The 20001-nt window shown below is 43.9% G+C and overlaps 2 protein-coding genes across 2 annotated transcripts in view; one reads left to right on the forward strand and one right to left on the reverse strand.

Annotated features, from left to right (window-relative positions):
* SYN1 (synapsin I) overlaps positions 1 to 20001 on the reverse strand; it is a 174300-nt gene that overhangs the window by 120364 nt on the left and 33935 nt on the right. Inside the window, exons 2-5 of the mRNA XM_063119531.1 lie at positions 19689 to 19746; positions 16765 to 16856; positions 15303 to 15459; positions 12177 to 12266 (exon numbers count right to left, since the gene is read on the reverse strand). Of these exons, the coding sequence (XP_062975601.1) occupies positions 12177 to 12266; positions 15303 to 15459; positions 16765 to 16856; positions 19689 to 19746 (397 nt within the window). The remainder of the gene's footprint in view (positions 1 to 12176; positions 12267 to 15302; positions 15460 to 16764; positions 16857 to 19688; positions 19747 to 20001) is intronic.
* On the forward strand, positions 2278 to 9821 carry LOC134394253 (metalloproteinase inhibitor 1-like). The gene is made up of 5 exons (XM_063119524.1): positions 2278 to 2436; positions 6283 to 6380; positions 6987 to 7104; positions 8050 to 8171; positions 9526 to 9821. The coding sequence occupies exons 1-5, from the start codon at positions 2307 to 2309 to the stop codon at positions 9724 to 9726; spliced, it is 669 nt and encodes a 222-aa protein (XP_062975594.1). The 5' UTR covers positions 2278 to 2306; the 3' UTR covers positions 9727 to 9821.

The raw sequence follows: 20001 nt of genomic DNA on the forward strand, positions 1-20001 counted from the left end.
GACTAGTTATGAAGAAAGGATCCAGAATTCCATTTTCTGAGTCACAAACAAGTGCGCAGTTATAAGAGCCACTCTGCAATGCTTTGCTGGGCTCAGCATGAAATCAGGGCTGGCAAAGGGAAATGAGAAAAGCAGTAGCAGCAACGTGTCCTGCAGGGACGCATGACATTGCGCCATAACTTCAGGTCAGACCAAGGCCAGAGATGACTGTATAAGCACCATTTTATTTTTATTTTTTACAACACTTAATACCACACACTTCCAATCCCAACAGGGCTCCCAAGGCTTCAAAAAAACTCAAAACTGTATAAAACTCTATTTTAGTACAACAATAACATTACACCTCACCATGGCAGAATGTGCTCCAGGAAGCCTGCACAACTTTGTGACCCGAGCCGAACAGAGAGTCCACCACCTGACAAGTGTCAAAGGCAAATTTATCAAGCTCTTGAAAGCCCCAAAATATAGCCATTAGGACAAGTAGCTACTGATAGCCTTCTCCAGGAATTTATCCACCCCTCTTTTGAAATCATCCAAATTGTGGACATCACTACATCTTGTGGTAGTGAATTCCATAGTTTCACTGTGCACTGTGTAAAAAAGTACTTCCTTTTATCTGTCCTGAATCTTCCCGGGTTCTGGAATTATGGGAGGAGAAACATTTCTCACTATGAGAAACAGCAGAATAAGGTAAAATGGAAGCAGAGAGATGGCATAGCGGATTGTAGTCTGGGAGTGAATTTAGTTGCTAGACATATAATTGGTGAGATAAAACAACCTAGCAGTTTCAAGAAGTTACAAGCTTTTGTTTTTCACAGGACTCTTCATCAAGCCTAATAAATGAAATACTCAGAATTCCCACGAAGGTGGAATAATCTGTCTCGCTCCCTTATTGATTGACCTTCTGTCTTCTGAAAACTCATTTTACCTGAGGAGAAGAAGTTCTGTGGAACTGCAAAGGTTGTACTGTCTTACAATCACAGGCTGGTGTCATAAGGAAAATACCATCTCACTGATCCAATGTCAGTTTTTGTGGCATGAATATAGTTAGGAACACACTGATAGCTGCCAGATTAGAGGAGGGGAACTGAGCATGAACACTGGTGCACAGAGCAGTGAAATAACAAGATGGATTTCCAGAAAAATGCAATCAAGTTCTGTCTGCGGTTGGGGGCCTGAGGCAGAGAGCCAGAGCCTTCTCCAGGGATGGCCATCTCTATGGTGCCACCCTGTGGGCACCCTCTCAACTTCAACCTGACCTCTCATAAAAGACAGCCCTCTAAGCAACAACCATCGTCACTTTTCTTCAAGTGAGTAATCCAAAACTTCCTACTAACTCCTTCCTCAGAATCTGCGAATGCTGCTCCCTTCTACCCCCGCCTTCCCTGTCCCTGAAGCTGGAATAGTCAGGCAGTGAACACGCCACCCTGGCATGGCTGGCTCTGAGCTTGAAACCACAGGCTGTCTTTGTCACGCCCCTTTGGCAGCCAGGACAGGAAAAGCAGGGGGAGCTGAGTGGGAAGCGGGGTGAGCTTTAAATACCAGCCAGTTGGGCTGGGAGCCGCAGCCTGAATTGGCAGGAGACGCCCAGAGACCCACCGAGAGCAAGGTAAGCAAGAAACAAAGCCTACCACTTCTTTTGCAGCAAACCAAGCCCTATCCAGACCTAGCTTTCTCCCGGGGTGGGGGGGGGGGGAGACGATGACACAGGGGGATCCCTCTCTAGTACAAGCCCCTTCTGAGATTTCAACCTTGTTTATCCAGTGAGATTCAGAAGGATTCTAATAAGGCCCTGGTCCCCCTCTTCTGACATTTGCAATCCTGACTAGACCAGGTTACTGACCCATCACCCTTTGCTTCTGGTTCTCTTTGCCTCTGGTTTCCCCTAAGGCTTCCCCCCATTCAAAGTAGTAGCACAGTGAGGGAGGGGTTGTTTTAACAGGAAGCCTCTGAAAACCTCTAATTACACCAGGGTGGGGACCTTCTTGTGCTACTCTATGCTCCAATTAATTCTTCTCATCATCCAACCCTCATTTTTTAGCCTGCCCTGCTTTCCCAACCCACAGAACCAGGACACAAAGAGCTTTGTTCAGCCGCAAATGGAAAACTCCTTTCCCCTCTCGCTCCCTGCTGGAAACAGAGCCATCAGTTGCTCCTCAAACCCAGCACATTCCCTGCCGGTACTTTATGGCTGATGCTCAGATGCCTGTTCCTGCAACTCCTGCTCCTGATGTAACACTTTAACTCTACCCTCCAGGTCACGCCTGAGTCAATTTTCTCATCTTCTCCGCAAAAAAAAAAAAAAAATGGATTCAGCTAAAAAGTGTGGATTCCTGGTAGCCAGCTTCCTCCTCCTGACTCTACTGGTGGATCCCACAGCTGCCTGCACTTGTGCCCCTAGACACCCCCAGTCTGCATACTGCAATGCCGACATAGGTGAGTCTTTGTACCTTGCTACAATCAGTGAACTGTCTTCCTTCCTACAGTCTCTTATCTCACTTCCTGTAGGACCACCTCCAGTATGAATCCCGATGCTCTCCCTATTCCCATCCCCTAACTCAGATTAACTATGACCCTACACACACACACACACACACACACACACACACACACACGTAAATAGCCACCTGCACAAGCAACCTGATACAGAAGTTTTTAAAATTTATTTTAAAGGGAACTTTAAATGTTATTTTAAAGTGTGTTTCAGGCACATTACAGCAGGCTTCCCCAACCAGATGCAATCCATATGTCTTGGATGTCAGCTCCCATCATCCCCAGACAGCACAATTATTAGTCAGGAACTCTTGGAGTTGTAGTCCAAAACAGCTGGAAGGCACCCAGTTGGAGAAGATTGCATTTGAGGAGAGGATGGAACCAAATCAAAGGGTTCAAATTACAAGAAAGGGAATTTCAACTAAACATTAAGGAGACCTTCCTGACGGGACAGGCTGTTCAACAGTCAAGTAGCTTGCCTTGGATGCTGGTGGACTCTCTTTTATTAGAGATTTTTAAGCAGAAGCTGGATGACTACTTATCAAGGCAGCTGAAGCAGTGGATTTCCTGCATCGGCAGGGGTGGATTGACTAGATGACCCCCTTGAAGTCCCCTCCAGCTCTATGGGGCTCTGACCTTGTTTGCACAACCTGACAGCCAACCATGGCTTGACTTAGCTGTAGTGGCTGTCGAGTGGTGCCTGGTGCCCACAGGCACCTCTGCTTGCTGTGGTTTACCATGTCATGCAAACGCAGCGTTTGAGGCAGTGTACAACCCTGAAATTGCCTTAAAACAAGCTATGGGTCATTTGAAGGTTCCCTACCTCCTCAAACTCTCCACAAAACCAGATTCACACAACATGGTAAGCTACGAGCGTGCCATGGCTTTTCATAATCAAAATGGCATCCAGCCCATTGGGAAATTAACCCAGGGTGGCTTAGCATTACATGCAAAGAGCCCCAGGGAGTCTAGCTATAGCCAGGCTACAAATGGCATATGCAGAAAAACAAACCTGTAGGAAACTTTTGTCAGCCAGAAGAACATTGGCAAACCCATGAATCCCGCCTCCTTCCCATATCAACAAAAAATGTGCGCTTAAACACAGTCATTTATGGGTTTATAGCAACTGAATGCCAATTAAGTACCCAGAATTACAGGAGTGGGTTTTGAATCGTTTTCTGGATCACTTGCTACCCGTGGACATTTAGAACCGGAGAACCATCTATGGTCTCAGCCTGCTTATGGAAAGTTATATTAAGGTTGCCAACACTGTTTTTTGGCAGGGCTCTTGTATCTTCAGCGGCGTCACCCAGAGAAATTTATCAGACAAATATTTCCCCACAATTTACAATGCAATCCTATGATTGTCTACTCAGAGGTAAACCCCACAGAATTACTCCCAGGTAAATGGGAACAGGATTGCAGCCTTAACCTCCATGCTGGGAAAATCTTTCCTTGCTGAATTTCTGCAGGTCAAGTTGCTTGTTAAAGGCACAGGCACCTAGCCCAAAATATGAAAGAAAAACTTGGCAGTGCAAATGGAAACTTTCTCGTGTACCATGGTATGGTATGCTGAGGTTTTATCATTTCTGGCCACTTGTGGAAATATTTCAATCCTAGAGCTTAATAACATTCATCATTTATAAACCCTGAAATGCCACTTAATAATATGCAAACATACTCAGGACTGATCCATGACGGTGCTGTATGGTATAATCTAGATTATTTTATTCATAGAGTTTAATCTAGACATATCTAGAACTTTGCAATTTATGCATTTTTCAAAATCTACCAGATTTCCAAAATTTACTAGAAAACTGAGATCCTGCCATTAGGCAAATGGGCATACTTAATCTGCATGTTTGATTTGGATTTGCAAAATGTCCCTGCATTTTCTTTCCTTTCTTTTTTTTCAGATTTATATTATACCATTCAAAACCCGATTTATTATTTGTTCAAAATTTTAACTTTTAACATTTTCAGGTCTTCTTTCACTGGCTCGAGAAGGGAGGTTCATATAAGATTGAGGGGGGAATTGTTGGAAAGCGGACCGCATTGGTGAAGTGGGAGACACAGAGTGGTTAATGGATTCCTTCTAAGACTTTAGCAGGAAGCCCATATAGCGTTAGGGCTTTCTTTGCAATGAGGACTGAAAGCATATCTTTTTCTTATAAGTCAAATGTTAACCAGCAGGTTTCTAAGATTCTGTGCAGGCAAACACCACAGGCAGATTCATATGATCATTTAAAGTTCTGGGTGGTTTGTTAACCACACCATCAACCCACCTTTGTAGGGTTCGGATGACATGCCAACCTACGAACATGGGCAGGGTTACACAACGGGTGCACACAGGCGCTTGGCATATGCCACAAACCACAGCAGCTTAAGTAATAAACCATAGCTGAAAATGATCGTGCAATCCAGGTTCACCAGTGTGAACAGACCAAAGTTATTTAGTTATCTGTAAGTTATTATTTGTATTAATATGCTAATGGCTATATTAACCAGAATTATGACACAAAGCAAGTGGCCTCATACCATATCAGACTAATTATCCATCTAACCCAGGTTTGACTCCTCTGACCAGCATCAGCTCTCCAAGGACTCAGGTAGTGAGAGATCTTTCCCGCCACCTGATCCTTTTTGTTGAAGATGCCAAGAATTGAACCATCTGTGTGCACTGAGTTTCAGTTCCTCTAAGGAGTTAGTCAAGAAATTATGCCGAAGATATACCTCATCAGTGTGTAGTGCTGGCAATTGTGTTCTGCTTGGTTGCAGACTCACAACACAGGCTGCTAGCATAGCACACACAAATGTGGTGGCAAACCACATGGCCAAGTTGAGGAGGGGGAAGGAAAGGACACAGCTCAGCACTTCCACCTTCCTTTGATTCTCTGAGGCAAAGAAGGAACGGTGCAGAAAGCCACCCACTGATCTTTCCTCTCCCCTGATGCTCTTTGGACTGATTTACACATGCAAGCATTTGAATGGTTCTCTTTGCGCTTTGCTGCTGTACAGCCAGCTACTGGCAGCTGAATGGGTGGATTGATTCCACTGAAAAGCAAGAAGTTACAACTTCTTGGTATATGTGAATCAGCTTCCTGACTGGACTAGAGGGAGAAGCTCAAAGTAGGATTTCCATTTGCAGTCCAATTGACCACATATTCTCAAGAAGCCACCAGACTTCATGATAAGAGCTCATCCTCTTACTCTCCGCATTCTGCAGCTATGAAGGTTTCAAACTCTCCTGGGCCAAACCCTTAAAATCTGTGGTGGCCAATTCACAATTTATTGAACTGGCAAATCTGAACCAGCTCCCTGATTGGACTAGAGAGAGACACTCAGGGTGGGATTTCCATTTGCAGTACAACTGACAACTCTGATTATAATTTTTGTACATGAAAGTTACTGTGGGGGAATCTGTGCGTTGAGTTTCTATGAACCCTGAAAATAACTACAAGACATCATGACTAAAGAGTTCATATTTTACTCTGTGCAGGTTTAAAAAACTCCTGACATAAGGCCTTAAGTACAGAGAGAACCATTGACCTTAACCAGAGAAGAAGAGTGTAGTTTGACAGGTAGAATCTAGTGGGAGCAGGCATAGTTTTAACCCCAAGGCATCATAACAGAATAATCAGGGCAAGAATTGTACCTGAAGATAGAGGAATCCAAAGGATTATTAATCATCTTTTCGTAATGTAACATAATGGGGGAAATGCATATCAAATTCAGGAAAGCTGGAAAAATACAAGAAGTGACCCACCCACCCAATCTCTTTCTTTGCAGTGATCAAGGGCAAATTTGTGGGTGTCAGCAAGGAGCTTCTAAACATCTCCATAGGAGAACCTGTGTGGCTAATGCGCCATGAGATCAAAACCACCAAGGTAAGCATCTCCCATTACTAGAACACATCAGGAGATCCACCAATGGCATTCTCTAAGGCTAGAGTGCTGGAAGCCAAGGAAGAACTAGCAGAAGTTCCCTCTTTTGATCCAATTATTTTTTATGTATATCAGTACAAAGAAACAATTCTGCAAGAGGTATGTCCACCAAAACATATTTCAGAGGAACATTATTACACCACAGAATATACTGGATGTCCCTTATATTTGAAACTCAAAAACTTTGCATTCGTCATTATTTTAAATCTATATTTGTAATTTAATACTTATCCATTTCCCACCCTTCCCCTAAAACACATGAGTAGTTCTTTTTCCTATCCGGTTTACACTACAATCAAGCATGCAACTATTATTCCCATTTTAAATAGGTGCAGCAAAACAGAGGTTGAGAGATAAACACTTGCTCAGTGAACATGTTAGAACTGAAATTTGAACTAGGCACTCACACGCGCAGAGACAGTAGAAGCCAAAAATGGCTTCTGCAAGGCCTGTTCAGAAATTCTTATCATAATAACAACCACTGATCCACTCCTGTCCTTATACCAGCCCATCCTGATCATTGAACAACATCCCCCCATCTCTCTGCAGGTGTACAAGGGCCCTGAGGAGATGCAAGATGTTCAATTCCTCCACACCCCTTCCATGGAAAGCCTCTGCGGATATGAACACAAGGGCACTCTCAAAGGAGAAGAGTATATCATTGCAGGTAAGACACACCACCTATTTCCAGGGAATATGGTTTTGTAACCTCACTGCTGACCGAAAGAAGCTCTACTCATAAGACAATCAAGCGTAGAATGCATTTGCCACAAAAGTGATACGTATCATTGTGGCTTAGATTTTTGTGGATTGCCAATGGATTGCAGAGAAAGGCACTTTGCAGTTGCTCAGAGACACTCTCCAAACTGTGCAGCCAAAGAAAATCATTCCCAGGAGACATGCAGAATAATTATTTCTTCCAGTGCCAGGATTGGCCCAACAAAATTGCAGTAAGGGGATAATAAATTACATAATGTCGTTTGCGTCATAAAATTCAATTTACAAAAAGCTCTCATTTCATTATTTAAAAATCACAAAGTTGGAAGGAACCTTGGGGGTCATTTAGTCAAATTTCTTGTTCAGTGCAAGATTTGCAATGCAAGATTTTTTATTTATTTATGTATTTATTTATTGCATTTCTATACCGCCCAATAGCCAAAGTTCTCTGGGCGGTTTACAAATTTAAGACAATTCAAAAGATGCCTGCTAAAATCTCATAAACCAGAGGGAGCATTGAATATGATGTGTAACAAGTGAGGATTTAGAAAACCATATGGCTCTGGGCCTCTAGCCTTGACTAGAAAAGCCAGTATAAATTATGCAAAAAGGAAGGAAGGAAGAAATGTCAAATAACTTCATTTGCATTATTTATTCAGGTTGCCGAATTCAGCTTTTTTGACACAGAATGTGCAATGCCTAGGCACAGAGGTTTGATTGGCAGCGGCTCTTTCTAGCCTTAATGGGAAATGCCAGGGATTGAATCTGGGACTTTCTGTATGCAAAACATGTGCTGTACCACTAAGCTATGGACTCTCTTCCCAGTTAAGGACAGGCCAGTCTTCTTCATATACACCACTGCCCTCTCTCTTGCTCTCTCTTTCACCTCCAACAGGGATGTTAGAAGGCAATCGTGTCATAATCTCAGCCTGTTCCTTCATCCAGCCCTGGGCTCAGCTATCTGCTGCACAGAAACGAGGCCTGAGTTCAGAATACAGCAAGGGCTGCAACTGTATAGTGAGTATCGGGCCACTAGGAGGCACTGTGTTACAGGGACCCAGCAGCAATAGCAGTTAAAGGATCATATGTTTGCAAGAAGAGTTATGAGTAGCTAGAAAGCTGACATCGTACTACATTGGCTGAAAATGCTCCGATAAAATATGAAGCCTCTTATCAATGACTTTGTCCTGGGATTGACACAGTAATTCAGCTTTGTATTTAACAACTCACCTGGCAACCAGGGATTCCATACAGGCAAGTGAGTGGGCTGGCAGACGAGGGACAGACCCCCACCCCCACCCCATTCCTGCCCCGCCAGTTTGCTTGGTTCACAAGGTGGCTGCAGAGGAAGGGAAGACCATCCCTTAGCTCTAACCTTTCTCCAAGCCCCCACCTGATAGAAGCTACAGGAGAGTGGGGGCTTGTCATCTGCGGACAGCGTGGAAACACAGACTAGTAGGCTCTTGGCAAGCTAGTAAAACAATTTACAAGTTAGTAGCTTTTGTAGTAGTAGCAAGTCAGTGGGCTTACTTACAAGGACTCAATAATTGAAGAGAAGAAGAGCTAAAAGGAACCCCGGTGTAAGAGTGTAGCCAGTCCTATGTAGAATGTATGGTTGCACATTCCATGCCAATCTATGCATCATCCAAGACACAGGAAAAGAGGTCAAGGCAAAGAGGCCTTTGCTTAAGCCTTGGGTCACGAAGCCATGAGCGAAGGAGCACAGTGAATATCACTGGCCCTCCAGACTTGTTCAAGTTAACATGTGTCTCCTGTTTAATATTAGGGGCCAAATTGCTATGGCACTGAGCTCTTTTCCTACAAGACATGAATCTCCATCTTGCAGCAATGCTTTAGAGATTTTGTACATGAGGCTGTTTGATCTGCTATATCTATTTTGGGTTTTGCCACAGAATTGATATCCAAAAGAACTTGCCCTTCCCTACTTTTCCACTGCATAACTTCTAGGTGGAATTCCAATGATACAGAGCAGGATACAAATGTTTTAAAAAATAAATAAATAAATAAATAAATAGGTGATGCTGTGGAATAATGTGATTACACAAGAAAAATACGTTTTCTTCACTTTCAGAAATAATACTAAATTTTCCTGCTTTAGAAAAACCCAAAAACATGCTCTTAACAAACAGAAATGACATTGTCTAAAGGACCTGAGTGTACAAAAAGACCTCACGTACAAAAGCTCTCAGCGATGCCCACTTCCACCAGTACATGTGGGTGCTTCTCCACAGATAAGGGCAAGACAGAGCAAATATAGCAGTAGATGCAGGAAGAATATTTTCTGTGATGCATGATAGGGACATCTCTCTTGCTCTGTCCTCATATCTCTCTGTCATTCTTCCTTCAATAGGTCGTGCCCTGCACTTCCATGCCATGTTCCGTCTCCTCCGACAATCAGTGCCTGTGGACAGATGGGATCACATCTCGGATATGGGAAAGCATCCAGGCCAAACGTTTGGCTTGCCTGCCCCGTTCTGAAAAGCTCTGCGCCTGGCAATCACTGAGCATCCAAGAGCCTGGGCCCCTACGCAGGGCTCGCCTGAGGCAGTGACATCTCCATGGACTCTGGTCCTCCCCCCCATGAATAACCCCCCAAGCTACTCTTGTAGCTGGGTTGTCTCTTTTCTAATAAACACTAATTCCAAACCTCTTGTTTGCTCTTCCTTGTGAAAATGTTCTGTGCCACTTCTGAGGATTCAGCATCAATGGCCTCTAAAGCGGAATGCAGCCACTCCTTTGCAGAATCTGGAAAACTTGAGCTTTTGTTAAGAACACATTTGTAGGCCATTTTCTGGACAAAAAAATCCAGAATATCTGTGGAGAATTTTCTGCAAAAGACTTAGAGCACGACAAGCTTCCAGTAGCTGGGTGAGCCTTCTTCATTGAGAAACGTCTTCCAAGTCCTTCCCACAATGACTCCAATCCAGGTCCTTCTCCCTGGTGTTGACTGTCCCATCACCTATGTTTTGTGTTGGGAGAGACCCAAGGATGGCTCAAGATGAGCTAGACCCAGAAACTTACTGTGTTAAATGCCAGAGTTCAGCCATGGAACATATGCAACAGCAATTACAACAGTAAATTTCTAAGCATGTGCAGAGCGTCTTTCTCCTCACTGCTAAGTAACTACAGATATCACACACACACACACACACACATGTTTGTATGAAATTTGGAATAAAAAGTGGGAAACAGCAACTTCCATGCAAGCTGGAGTTTCTGCCCACGGTGCTATTTAGGGTAAGAAGAGCAAAAGCCTCCCCCCACATTGCCCCCTGTACTCCAGGGCACACACGGATATACTACAAGAGCACATCTCTAGTTAATATGAAATAACCACAACAGACGTTTTCCAAATAACCTCTTTTTTTTCTTTCTTTCTTTTTTCTTTTTTTTTGCAATTTAATGTCGATTACTTCCAAGAGCATTGAGACCTTTTATTGAGTTTCTTGGCCCCTACCCCAAAACCTGAGATGGCACCCTTGGCCCCAGCACCTATTTGAGATATTAATCATGAGTTACATGTGGCTTCCAAATTCCTCATAAATGCATACTAAGCAGGTAACTAATGAATTTGCCCCGATCCCTCCTCCATCTCCAACCACACACTAGGTTCAGGAGAGCCTGTCAAAAGAAGAAAACGATGCCGATACAAGGCCCCAAGAAAAGGAGGAGCTTGAGGAGGAAGGAAAGGAGAAAGCTGCTGCATCATTTGCTTGTTTTGACTTTTTCACTGTGCCTAAACTCTAGACATTGCATAAAGAGTTTAAAATAACAATCCCTGCCTGAAGCTCAATATCTAAAAAAAACCAGGGATGGGGAGGGGCAAGGACACAGAAGGAAAGGAAGAATGGAAAGGGGAAGGGACATGTAGGTGTGAGCATTCACCCACAAGCATGTTTAGTTGGTTGCTAGACGATGAAAGCAAATTAAGTTCCAGGAGATGCTAAGGAGGAAAGAGCAAAAGCACACACAAAAATTAGAAGCTTTAGACTTTTTTAAAGGCACAGAGAGAGAGAGAGAGAGAGAGATGCAAATCCATGTAAGAACAGTGGTAAAACAAGCAGATACTCTAAATTCTGAAATAAATTAAATGGGTCCGTGTTGCAGGATGGGGTTTCGAAGTTTGAAAGGGTAAGGGCTATTAGTTTAAAAATCAAGCCAGGATTCCATCTTGTTCACCCAAAATTATGAATATAGATTGGCAGCTACATCAGTCAAAGGAAACTGCCTAGGATTGGGGGGTTGTTCTTATCACCTTTTGAAACACATTTAGTCTTGTAAATAATGTTGCCAACATTGAGATTGCTGTGCCTGGACAAAACCTATGCCCAGGCCTTCAGTTGAAGATGCATGAGAAATTAGTTGCTTGCTTAGAACAGGTGTAACCACTGGCCCAGAAGGAACCCTATCCAGCAAAACAGTATTAGCAGAAGATAAGAGAGGTGAGAGCTATGGTTACTCAGAGCCCTTGTCAGGCTCTGAAAGAAACTGAGGTGCACAACATTGGCCTCTGTGACCGGCAGGCTGCATTTACCAGGCCTAATGTAAGTATCAGGAGCCTCGCCTAGTGGCCTGCTTGGCCAACAGAACAGGACCGTCTGCCAGGTCGTTGCCAACAACCCTAGTTCTACTTCCAGTGGTGAAAATAAACCATGGGTTGGAAAAACTCAATCCAAGTCCGAATTCTAGTATCACCACTCACAGCAATAGCCTTGCCATGATGAAGCCGGACAGGAACATGTAACCGGTGGGAGTCCAGGCTAAGGAGGAGATGTGACATTCTTTGAATCTGAAAACTGTCGAATCTCACCCCCACATTATTTAATCCAGTGCTGGAAATGCAACATTTAATAGCATTTATAGTCCCAATAAACCCACTTGGAGATAGCAAGGAGCCCCTTTGGTCATCAAAACTACCAGAGGAATCAGATGGCACACGCCCGAGGACAAAACAGAAGGAAGGGGGGTATCCTCAGCCCTCCACACTCCAGCCCAACTTACCATTTCTTTGTGATTGGGGTAGTAGGTCTGGTCAATGAGTGGGAATTCTTCTGGTCCAAGTTTGCGATTCAGGCGCACCATCTGGGCAAACTATTGGAAGGACAGTGCGATAAGAGAGGGAACAGGGAAGTATCTTCCAAATCTACTCTAGTTAGCTTCTGTTCTAACTCTTCTATTGCCCTCTTCCTCTACTGCTCCCAACACATCCCTTCATAGACTCATAGAATCATAGAGTTGGAAGGGGCCTACAAGGCCATCGAGTGCAACCCCCTGCTCAATGCAGGAATCAATGTACATGGGGTAACCTGGCATTCGCCCTTCCAGAAACTGACCAAACCTAGACCTGCTTAGCTTCATCAAGGTTGCAGCATCCCATGCCATCACACCAGATAAGCTGGTCTGTCTTTGAAAAGAGGTTCAGAACATAAAAGGAGACGTGCTAGATTAGACCAAAGGCCTGCCTAGTCCAGCACTGTGTTCTCACTGCAGCCATCAAGCTTTACTTGATGCAGAATCTTGCAACCCGCCTGTTGCTAACAGTCCCATTTTGTTGCAGTTGCACCGGTTGCCTATCGGCTCCCAGGACCAATTCAAAATGGTGGCCATTACCTTTAAAGCTCCGAAAGCCTAAGCCTATTTTGTACCTCAGAAAGTATCTTCCCTCATATGAGTTTTCCCAGGCCCTGAGAGAGGCTTTACTCCATTTCCCATCCATTTGTGAAGTTTTTTAGTAAAATGTAAAACTGAGCCTTTCCAGTTGTGCTACCTATGTTACAGAATAGCCTCCCCAGGGAAACCTATCAAGCAGCTTGATTGTCTGTCTCCCACAATTAAGTTGGTACTTTATCAAAGTTTTAATTGGCTTTAGTTAGCTGTTCCTGTTTAATACAGCCTCTTTTTATCTATTTTACTGTTGCTTTTATTGTAGTGGGGGGGTTAATCTTGTACACACATCCCATTTCTTCTTGAAAAGACAGCCTATAAAATACTGTGAAGAAATCATGAATGTGGCAATGCATTATCATTGCTACAATTCCAATGGAGGTGTACAGAGACTGTGGGATCAATTTCAGTTGATGCAGCCTGAGGATGTGAACAAACTGCTTGGAGGGGTGTGGCTGACTACCTGTGTTTTTATCCGTGCCCTTCTTGGCTATTAACAGCTTGAAGGGGTGGGAGGAGGAGGAGGGATTGACTGGTTATGTGCAAGAGGCAGTTAATGCAAACAGGGGTGACGCCAGCTGGCTTGGAAGAGGCAGCGGTTCATCCACTCCTTTAAAAACTCTTTTTAGACCCAGGAGATTTTAACAACTATCATCCAGTCACTGTTATCTCATTTTGGGGCAACATTTTGGAGATGGTGATGGCGGCTCTACTCCAGATGCTTTTGAAGGAAGCGGATTATCTAGATTTATTTCCATCTGGCTTCAGCCTTGGATGTGGTACCAAAACAGCCATCACCCTGAGAGATTACCTTTGTTGGGAGAGGAGAAGGGATACAGCCCTGTCGATGCCCTTTGATCTCTCAGCAGCTTTTGATACCATTGACCATGGTGTCGTACTGGACTGGCTTTGTGAGTTGGGTGTCGGACTCATGGTGATACAGTTCTGCAGGGTCAATTTCAAAAAATAGCATGGTTGGGAGGAATTCTCCTCAACCCCATGATGTTTGACCTGTGGAGTAGGTTTATCTCACCTACTGTGCTCTTTAACATCTATAGAAATCCATTTGGTGAGGGGATTGGGAGTGATGGGTCATCAATATGTTTCATAACAAACAACTCTACTTCTTGTCATTAGATTCAGGTAAGGCTGAAACCAGTGTCTGGAATTAATATTGGGCAGGATTCAGGCCATTAAACTGAAGATGAATCCTGACAAGATGTATGCCCTGTAGGTAGACAACCCCTCACCTCCCCACCCCCACCCAGAGAGCTACAGAGTGGATAAATAAATAAAATACAAAAAATAAAGGAGGTAGTTCTCATGTCTGGGAATGGGGTATGCAGCTTGTCATTGGTGGGACTGCACTCTCCATGAAAGAACAGATGTGCAGCTTGGGAGTACTCCTGGTTCCAGCTTTTGTTACTTGAGGGCCAAGTGACCAAAGCATGTGTTTTACCTGCTTTGGCTGATTTGCCAGCTCCAACTGTTCCTGGACAAGGGATAGTCTGGCCACGGAAATTCATGCCCTGGTAACCTCCCCAGGTGGATTAATGTAATGCACTGAGCACGGGGCTGCTTTTGATGATGATTTGGAAGCTTCAGCTGGTGGACAGAACGTAGGGAACAGAACTGTAATTGGTATAGGCAAGAGGAGTAACATTACACTGATTCTGAAGGAGGTGGACCGGCTTTCTATTCACTTCCAACCCCAGTTCAAAGTGCTGGTGCTTATCTTTAAATCCCTAAACAATATGGGATTCTAAAATCTGCAGGAGCTCTTCTCCCTATATCAGATTGCCTATGACTTAAGAATATCAGGTGAGGAACAAGGAGCATTAGACAAATTAATGGAGGCGAAGGCTATCAATGGCTACTGGTCCTGATGGCTGTGTGTTACTTCTAATATCAAAAACAGTTATGCCTATGTACACCAGTTGCTAAGGAACATGACCCAGTGGGGGCGCACTCATGTCCTAGTTCCCACAGGCAGCTGGTGGGCAACTCTGTGAACAGAATGCTGGGCCGGATCTACACTACTGCTTTAAAGCACTTTGAAGCGCTTTACAGCAGTTTTGACATCTGTATATGGAGTGTGTCCTTGACCCCAACAGTTGTCAAAATTGTTATAAAGCGCTTTAAAGCAGTAGTGTAGATCTGGCCCTGGACAAGACAAAACTTTGGTCTGATCCAAAACATTGCTCTTCTTATGTTCTTATGGCAAAGCCTTCTCTGTTGTAACAGCCCCACTTATGGAATACCCTCCTCATGGAGGATATCACCCTGATATCTTCAAGAAAAGGCAGCTTAAAAAATATTTAAATAAATAAATAAAAGATTAAACAAACAGACCCTCCTAGATATAAAACTCATGGAAGTGATGGTTATTCGGGAATTGAATAAGCAGGTTAGCCGAAGTCCTCCAATTTCTATATTCCCTGATCCTCAGCTTCCACCACTCACCACCCAGGGCTTGTCACAAAAGTTGTACACCGAGTGCAGGGTGTTGACGCTGGGCACCCCTGCATACTGCAGTCCAATCACGATGCCACGATGGTCTCCGCCACGTGCCATGCTGAAGGCATGCTGGCGGATCAACACGAAGTCAGGCTTTAGGCTCCTAGGACAAGAGGCATGAGAATGAAGGAGGAACAGAAAAAATCATCTCCCTGTACTAACCCACAAAACCTGTTTCCCAGTCACCAAGATCCCAGAGACTTGGCTCCCATTTCTGTAGTTTCCAGCCTACTAGATCCCAAAGATAAATCTCTTTTGCTCCATATATTCACTTTCCCTTCATCTCCCTCCACCACCTCCCACTGGAAAAGCACTAGATCCTCTGCTGGACTAGATCAACCAGAATGCGAAATAAGCTACAAAATAGGAACAAAGCACCACCTTTTTATTACTTATAGGTGTTGCAGAATATGCATTAGGAGACTTGTTTCAAGTTGGTCTCACTTAAAGATTTCCTCATTTGCTGAAGGAAGATGAAAGGATTCTTCATCTAAATGCAGAGTTTAGCCTTCACTAAACCCCAGGGATTTAGCACTCCATAACTCACGGACAGATCATTATTGCGTTCTCAAAGATCATTCTATTCCACCACCACAACTGTTCCCTCATGGTCACGTACTGATAGAAAGCTGGTGCTACATCACCATAAAGCATTTATACACCTCCGCCACTTTCTTCACCATTTGCTGTAGATTGCAAAGATTTGCTGTAGATTGTCACATCTGGGCCATGTCATATCTATGTTATGTTTGTACATGCAGTTCTTGACACAGGACTGGTGCTTAGAGAGGTTGGCCTGGCACCAACATTATCCTCATTTAGGCACCAGGCAAAGAGAGTTTTATTTACTCAGGCATTTTAATAAGAGTTTACTTATTAATTTAGCTTGCTTTAGTACAGGGGCAGCAACCTTTTTGGAGTGGCGGCCCATTTCGAACCCTGCAGAGCCCTTTGGTAGCTGCATGAGTGGCCTGCATTGATAGTGACTGGGGGTGGCAAGGTGTGTGTATGTGTGTGTGGTAAAGGGGGACTTGAATACTTTGCCCACACCATGGTCCAAATCCAGATCAGACTCCTTCCCTGATACTGCTTTCTGCACTGAGGAAAAAAGCTCCCACTGCAGACAGTGAGAGCATTTCCAATCAATGCAAAAAGTGGGCACAAGAGGGAGGGGGATCATATCTGGATTTCAGGGCAATATACCAAATAAAATAAATACCAGAAACAAGAAACAAAACCTTAGAACGTGTGTGTGCGTGCGTGCGTGTGTGTGTGTGCGCACCCCGGCTCCACCCACCCACTACCAGCTCTGCCAGCTCATACGCTACTGGTACAGAAGTAAATAGAATACCCAAGCCCAATTAAAACAATCATAACGAACAGCCAACAGACACATGTTGCCACTCACCTGACTACCTTGACACCATTACGCATAACTTCCATATCAACAGAGAAGTTGCCGTTAGCATGAGCCACCAAGTTGAGATCAGCGAACTCTGCCTGGGAGACACCAAGACAAAACCAAGTGGGAGGAGCATTTGTGCATCACACAGCGCTGCCTGCTGTTACCATGCCGACTCTACTTAGGCCCTTCCAAGATTTTAATTTGGCCCTCTGGCCCAGAATTATTCTGTACCCCTAGCTGCTTAGGGAAACCTGCAAGGGATCAGAGTGCACTGAAAAGCATGCTCCAATCCAAGCAGTATGTTTCCAGACTGAAAACACAGGCAGGTGGGAACTAGAATGGTGCAGCGCACTGGTTTTCAAATTGTGTTCCAAGAAACCGTGTGGATCTTCTTTCAGAAGAGAATGAGAAGATCAGCAGTAGCAGATAAGCTTCCCCGAAAGGCAATCTGTTCGCCACTAACAGTCTTCCCTTGCAATGTGTATCTTGGTGACTACTCTCAGTTCAGGCAGGGGGGCCACAAACCCCAACAGATCCGGCCAGTGCCCTGAATGAGCTATGTTCATTCTTCTGCAAGGTACAGGGATTCCTCAGCAGGTATTTTCAGGTTCCTTGGCAGATGTGGGGGAGCATCCCCTGAAGATAGGAAGTTTTTTCAAAACACAGAAGTCAAGGGATAGCCAGGCTCAAAATCCCCACTCAGCTATGAAGCTCACCGAATGATTCCTGAATCAGATGTTTTGAATGCAATTCTCATCAACTCTCACAGGGTTGTTGTGATGATAATATCTGCGGGGGCGCGGGGAGCCCATTATCTTGTATTCCCTGGAGGATTTGTCTCTTGGCCCACTATCTCCAGTCATGTTACTTCAACCTATATTCTACTTACCTTATCTTTCCCACAGCCACATTCTCTTGAAATGCCACAATAGCCTGGTTCAGACAACACGCTAAACCATGCTGCTTAACCACAAAATGGTTAATGGAATGCATTAAGGTCAATGCATTCTGCTAACCATTTTGTGGTTAAGCAGCATGGTTTAGCATGTTGTCTGAACCAAGCCAATATTTAAATCTAGGATTTAAAATAGTCCATGTTCATGTATTCAACATTTGCAATCTACTATTGCCAATCCCCATATTTTATTTTCGACACAAAAGTTGAGTTTACTTGGGGTAGAATTTAAACTCTTAAAAGAACCCATGGTTTGTTGTTGGGTTGTGAACTGTGGTTTGTCCATGGTTAACAGACCATGGTTTGTTAGTGTAGCTGGGTTCAGACAACACGATTCAACAACAACCCCCAGTTCAATGACATTCCACACTCAACCTGTACTCAATCATTGAGTGTGGGGTACTGTGTTGTCTGAACCCAGTTATGATCTTCTTGTAACCCTCCCATATTTTCCCATAGTTTATCCCAATTTTTCTCTTACTGCAGAAACTCTGCTATGGAGGAAAAGTTGGAATCGCTGCATAATTTCTTCTGATTGGTAGCACTGGGAGCCCTCTCTCCGAAGTCAAGCAAACATGAAAACATTGACCTAACCCATTAGCTTTGTCTGAGTTTCATTTCCTGATCTCACTGCAGTTGGTGTGCCCATTATTTCAGAGTTCCCCAGATTCCCCTTCCTGACTCACGCAGGGGGTTGCGCCAGCACCTCAACCACAAAACCAATCTCATGACTTTGCCCTGGATTCAGCCACGTGCCATAGGGAAGCAAGGGAACAACTAACAGCAACTTTCACCACTACTGGAGGGGGTCAGCCTGAAGCCAGTTTTCTCCACAAATACCATTTTCTTGAACACATTCGCATTTGCAGTGTTCAGACATGGGACACTTCCAAAGTTTTTTTGATACCATTGCCTTGATGCAGTCACAGAATGTTACAGGCATCCAGATAATGACACCTTCCACTTGTAACCTTCCTGTGATTTCCTACCACTTCTTCCATGTTTTTCTTTTAGGAGAAAAAGAAAGAATAGCTGCACAATGCCTTCTAAATGATACCATTAGAGCCCTCTGTTTGGCAGCATCCTGGAATGTCCTCAATGACAAATCTGAAGCCGACTAGTCCTTGTGTCAGGGCTAGCTTGGGCCATGGACAGCAGAACCAGCTCCATGTTTGAGGAAGCCATCAACAAAATACCCTCTGGTAGGTTCCCTCCTAGATCAGTGGGGCCGTGGTGGGTTTTCCCCAAAGCCTGAGTTAAGGGGAATAGATAAATGATTCTGTACAGGACTCTTTAATACAACAAATAATAACACCAAATACAATGAGACAAATATTACTTCATCAGACTATTTGTCGAAATGTATCTGGCCAAATTTGTAATGGTTTTTAAAAACTTCTTAGTATCTAGTCAAATACTAAGAAGATAGGCTTCTTAGTATTTGATTCAATGCATTTCGTATTGTTATATGTTGTACTAAAGTACCCAGTACAGAATCATTTATATCTTTTTAACTCAGGTTTTGGTACTTCTTCCCTTTTGTTTGTTGAGAACTTGTAGGCTTACATGGTGGCAGCAGCAGCAATCTAAATAAGCACAGAGCAGCTAAGAGAAGCCATTTAAAATATTCCACAATGCTACAGAGGTACCTCAGGGACATTGTGAAAAATGGTAGCCTGTGCAGTGCTGATCAGAGCACCAGGGGCTAAAGAGGGTTCAGAGCAGGCATTGGCAGTGAGTCTAGAGCTGTCCAAGGATGCTGGTTACTGATGGGCACCCACCTAGACCTCAAGGGTGTGATCTCCAGTTCTGAGGTTGAAGAACTGAAAGTCCAGGAAGCACAGTATCCTGCCCCATTAACCAAGCAAAGACAAGGCACCCAGAATTCTAAGCAGCTCACTTATTTCGATTCCCTTAGCCCGTAAGGTTCTTAGTTCAATTCTCAGTCCCTAACACCTGGACACAGACTTACTTGTTCAATTTTTATGTCCATCTCTCCATGAAGTTTCTTGCCCTTGAAGTATTTTGCCCTAAGAAGAGAAAGAATAAGAAATTATGTCTTAAATTATTTTGAAATTGGATTAATCTCTAATATTACAATCCCAGTGAGAGGTAATATATACCTACATACATCGACATACAAACATGACTGAATTTGAGCTAAGCCTATGAAGCAAACATGTATACATTTGAATTAATGCCAGTTTTCTACCTATTTTAAACCATTAAACTCTTCTTCTTTGGTAAAACTAGAGGAAACCCAGGAATCTTGGCAACAAGGCTGA

The sequence above is a fragment of the Elgaria multicarinata genome, chromosome 3, assembly GCF_023053635.1.
Source record: "Elgaria multicarinata webbii isolate HBS135686 ecotype San Diego chromosome 3, rElgMul1.1.pri, whole genome shotgun sequence".
In the NCBI taxonomy this organism is placed as follows: domain Eukaryota; kingdom Metazoa; phylum Chordata; class Lepidosauria; order Squamata; family Anguidae; genus Elgaria; species Elgaria multicarinata.

Bases quoted from the DNA above. Each gene is read 5' to 3' on its own strand.
- LOC134394253 (XM_063119524.1), top strand. From the start codon at position 2,307: ATGGATTCAGCTAAAAAGTGTGGATTCCTGGTAGCCAGCTTCCTCCTC. The intron at 2,437-6,282 runs GTGAGTCTTTGT...CTTTCTTTGCAG, and splicing joins ATACTGCAATGCCGACATAG to TGATCAAGGGCAAATTTGTG. The intron at 6,381-6,986 runs GTAAGCATCTCC...ATCTCTCTGCAG, and splicing joins ATGAGATCAAAACCACCAAG to GTGTACAAGGGCCCTGAGGA.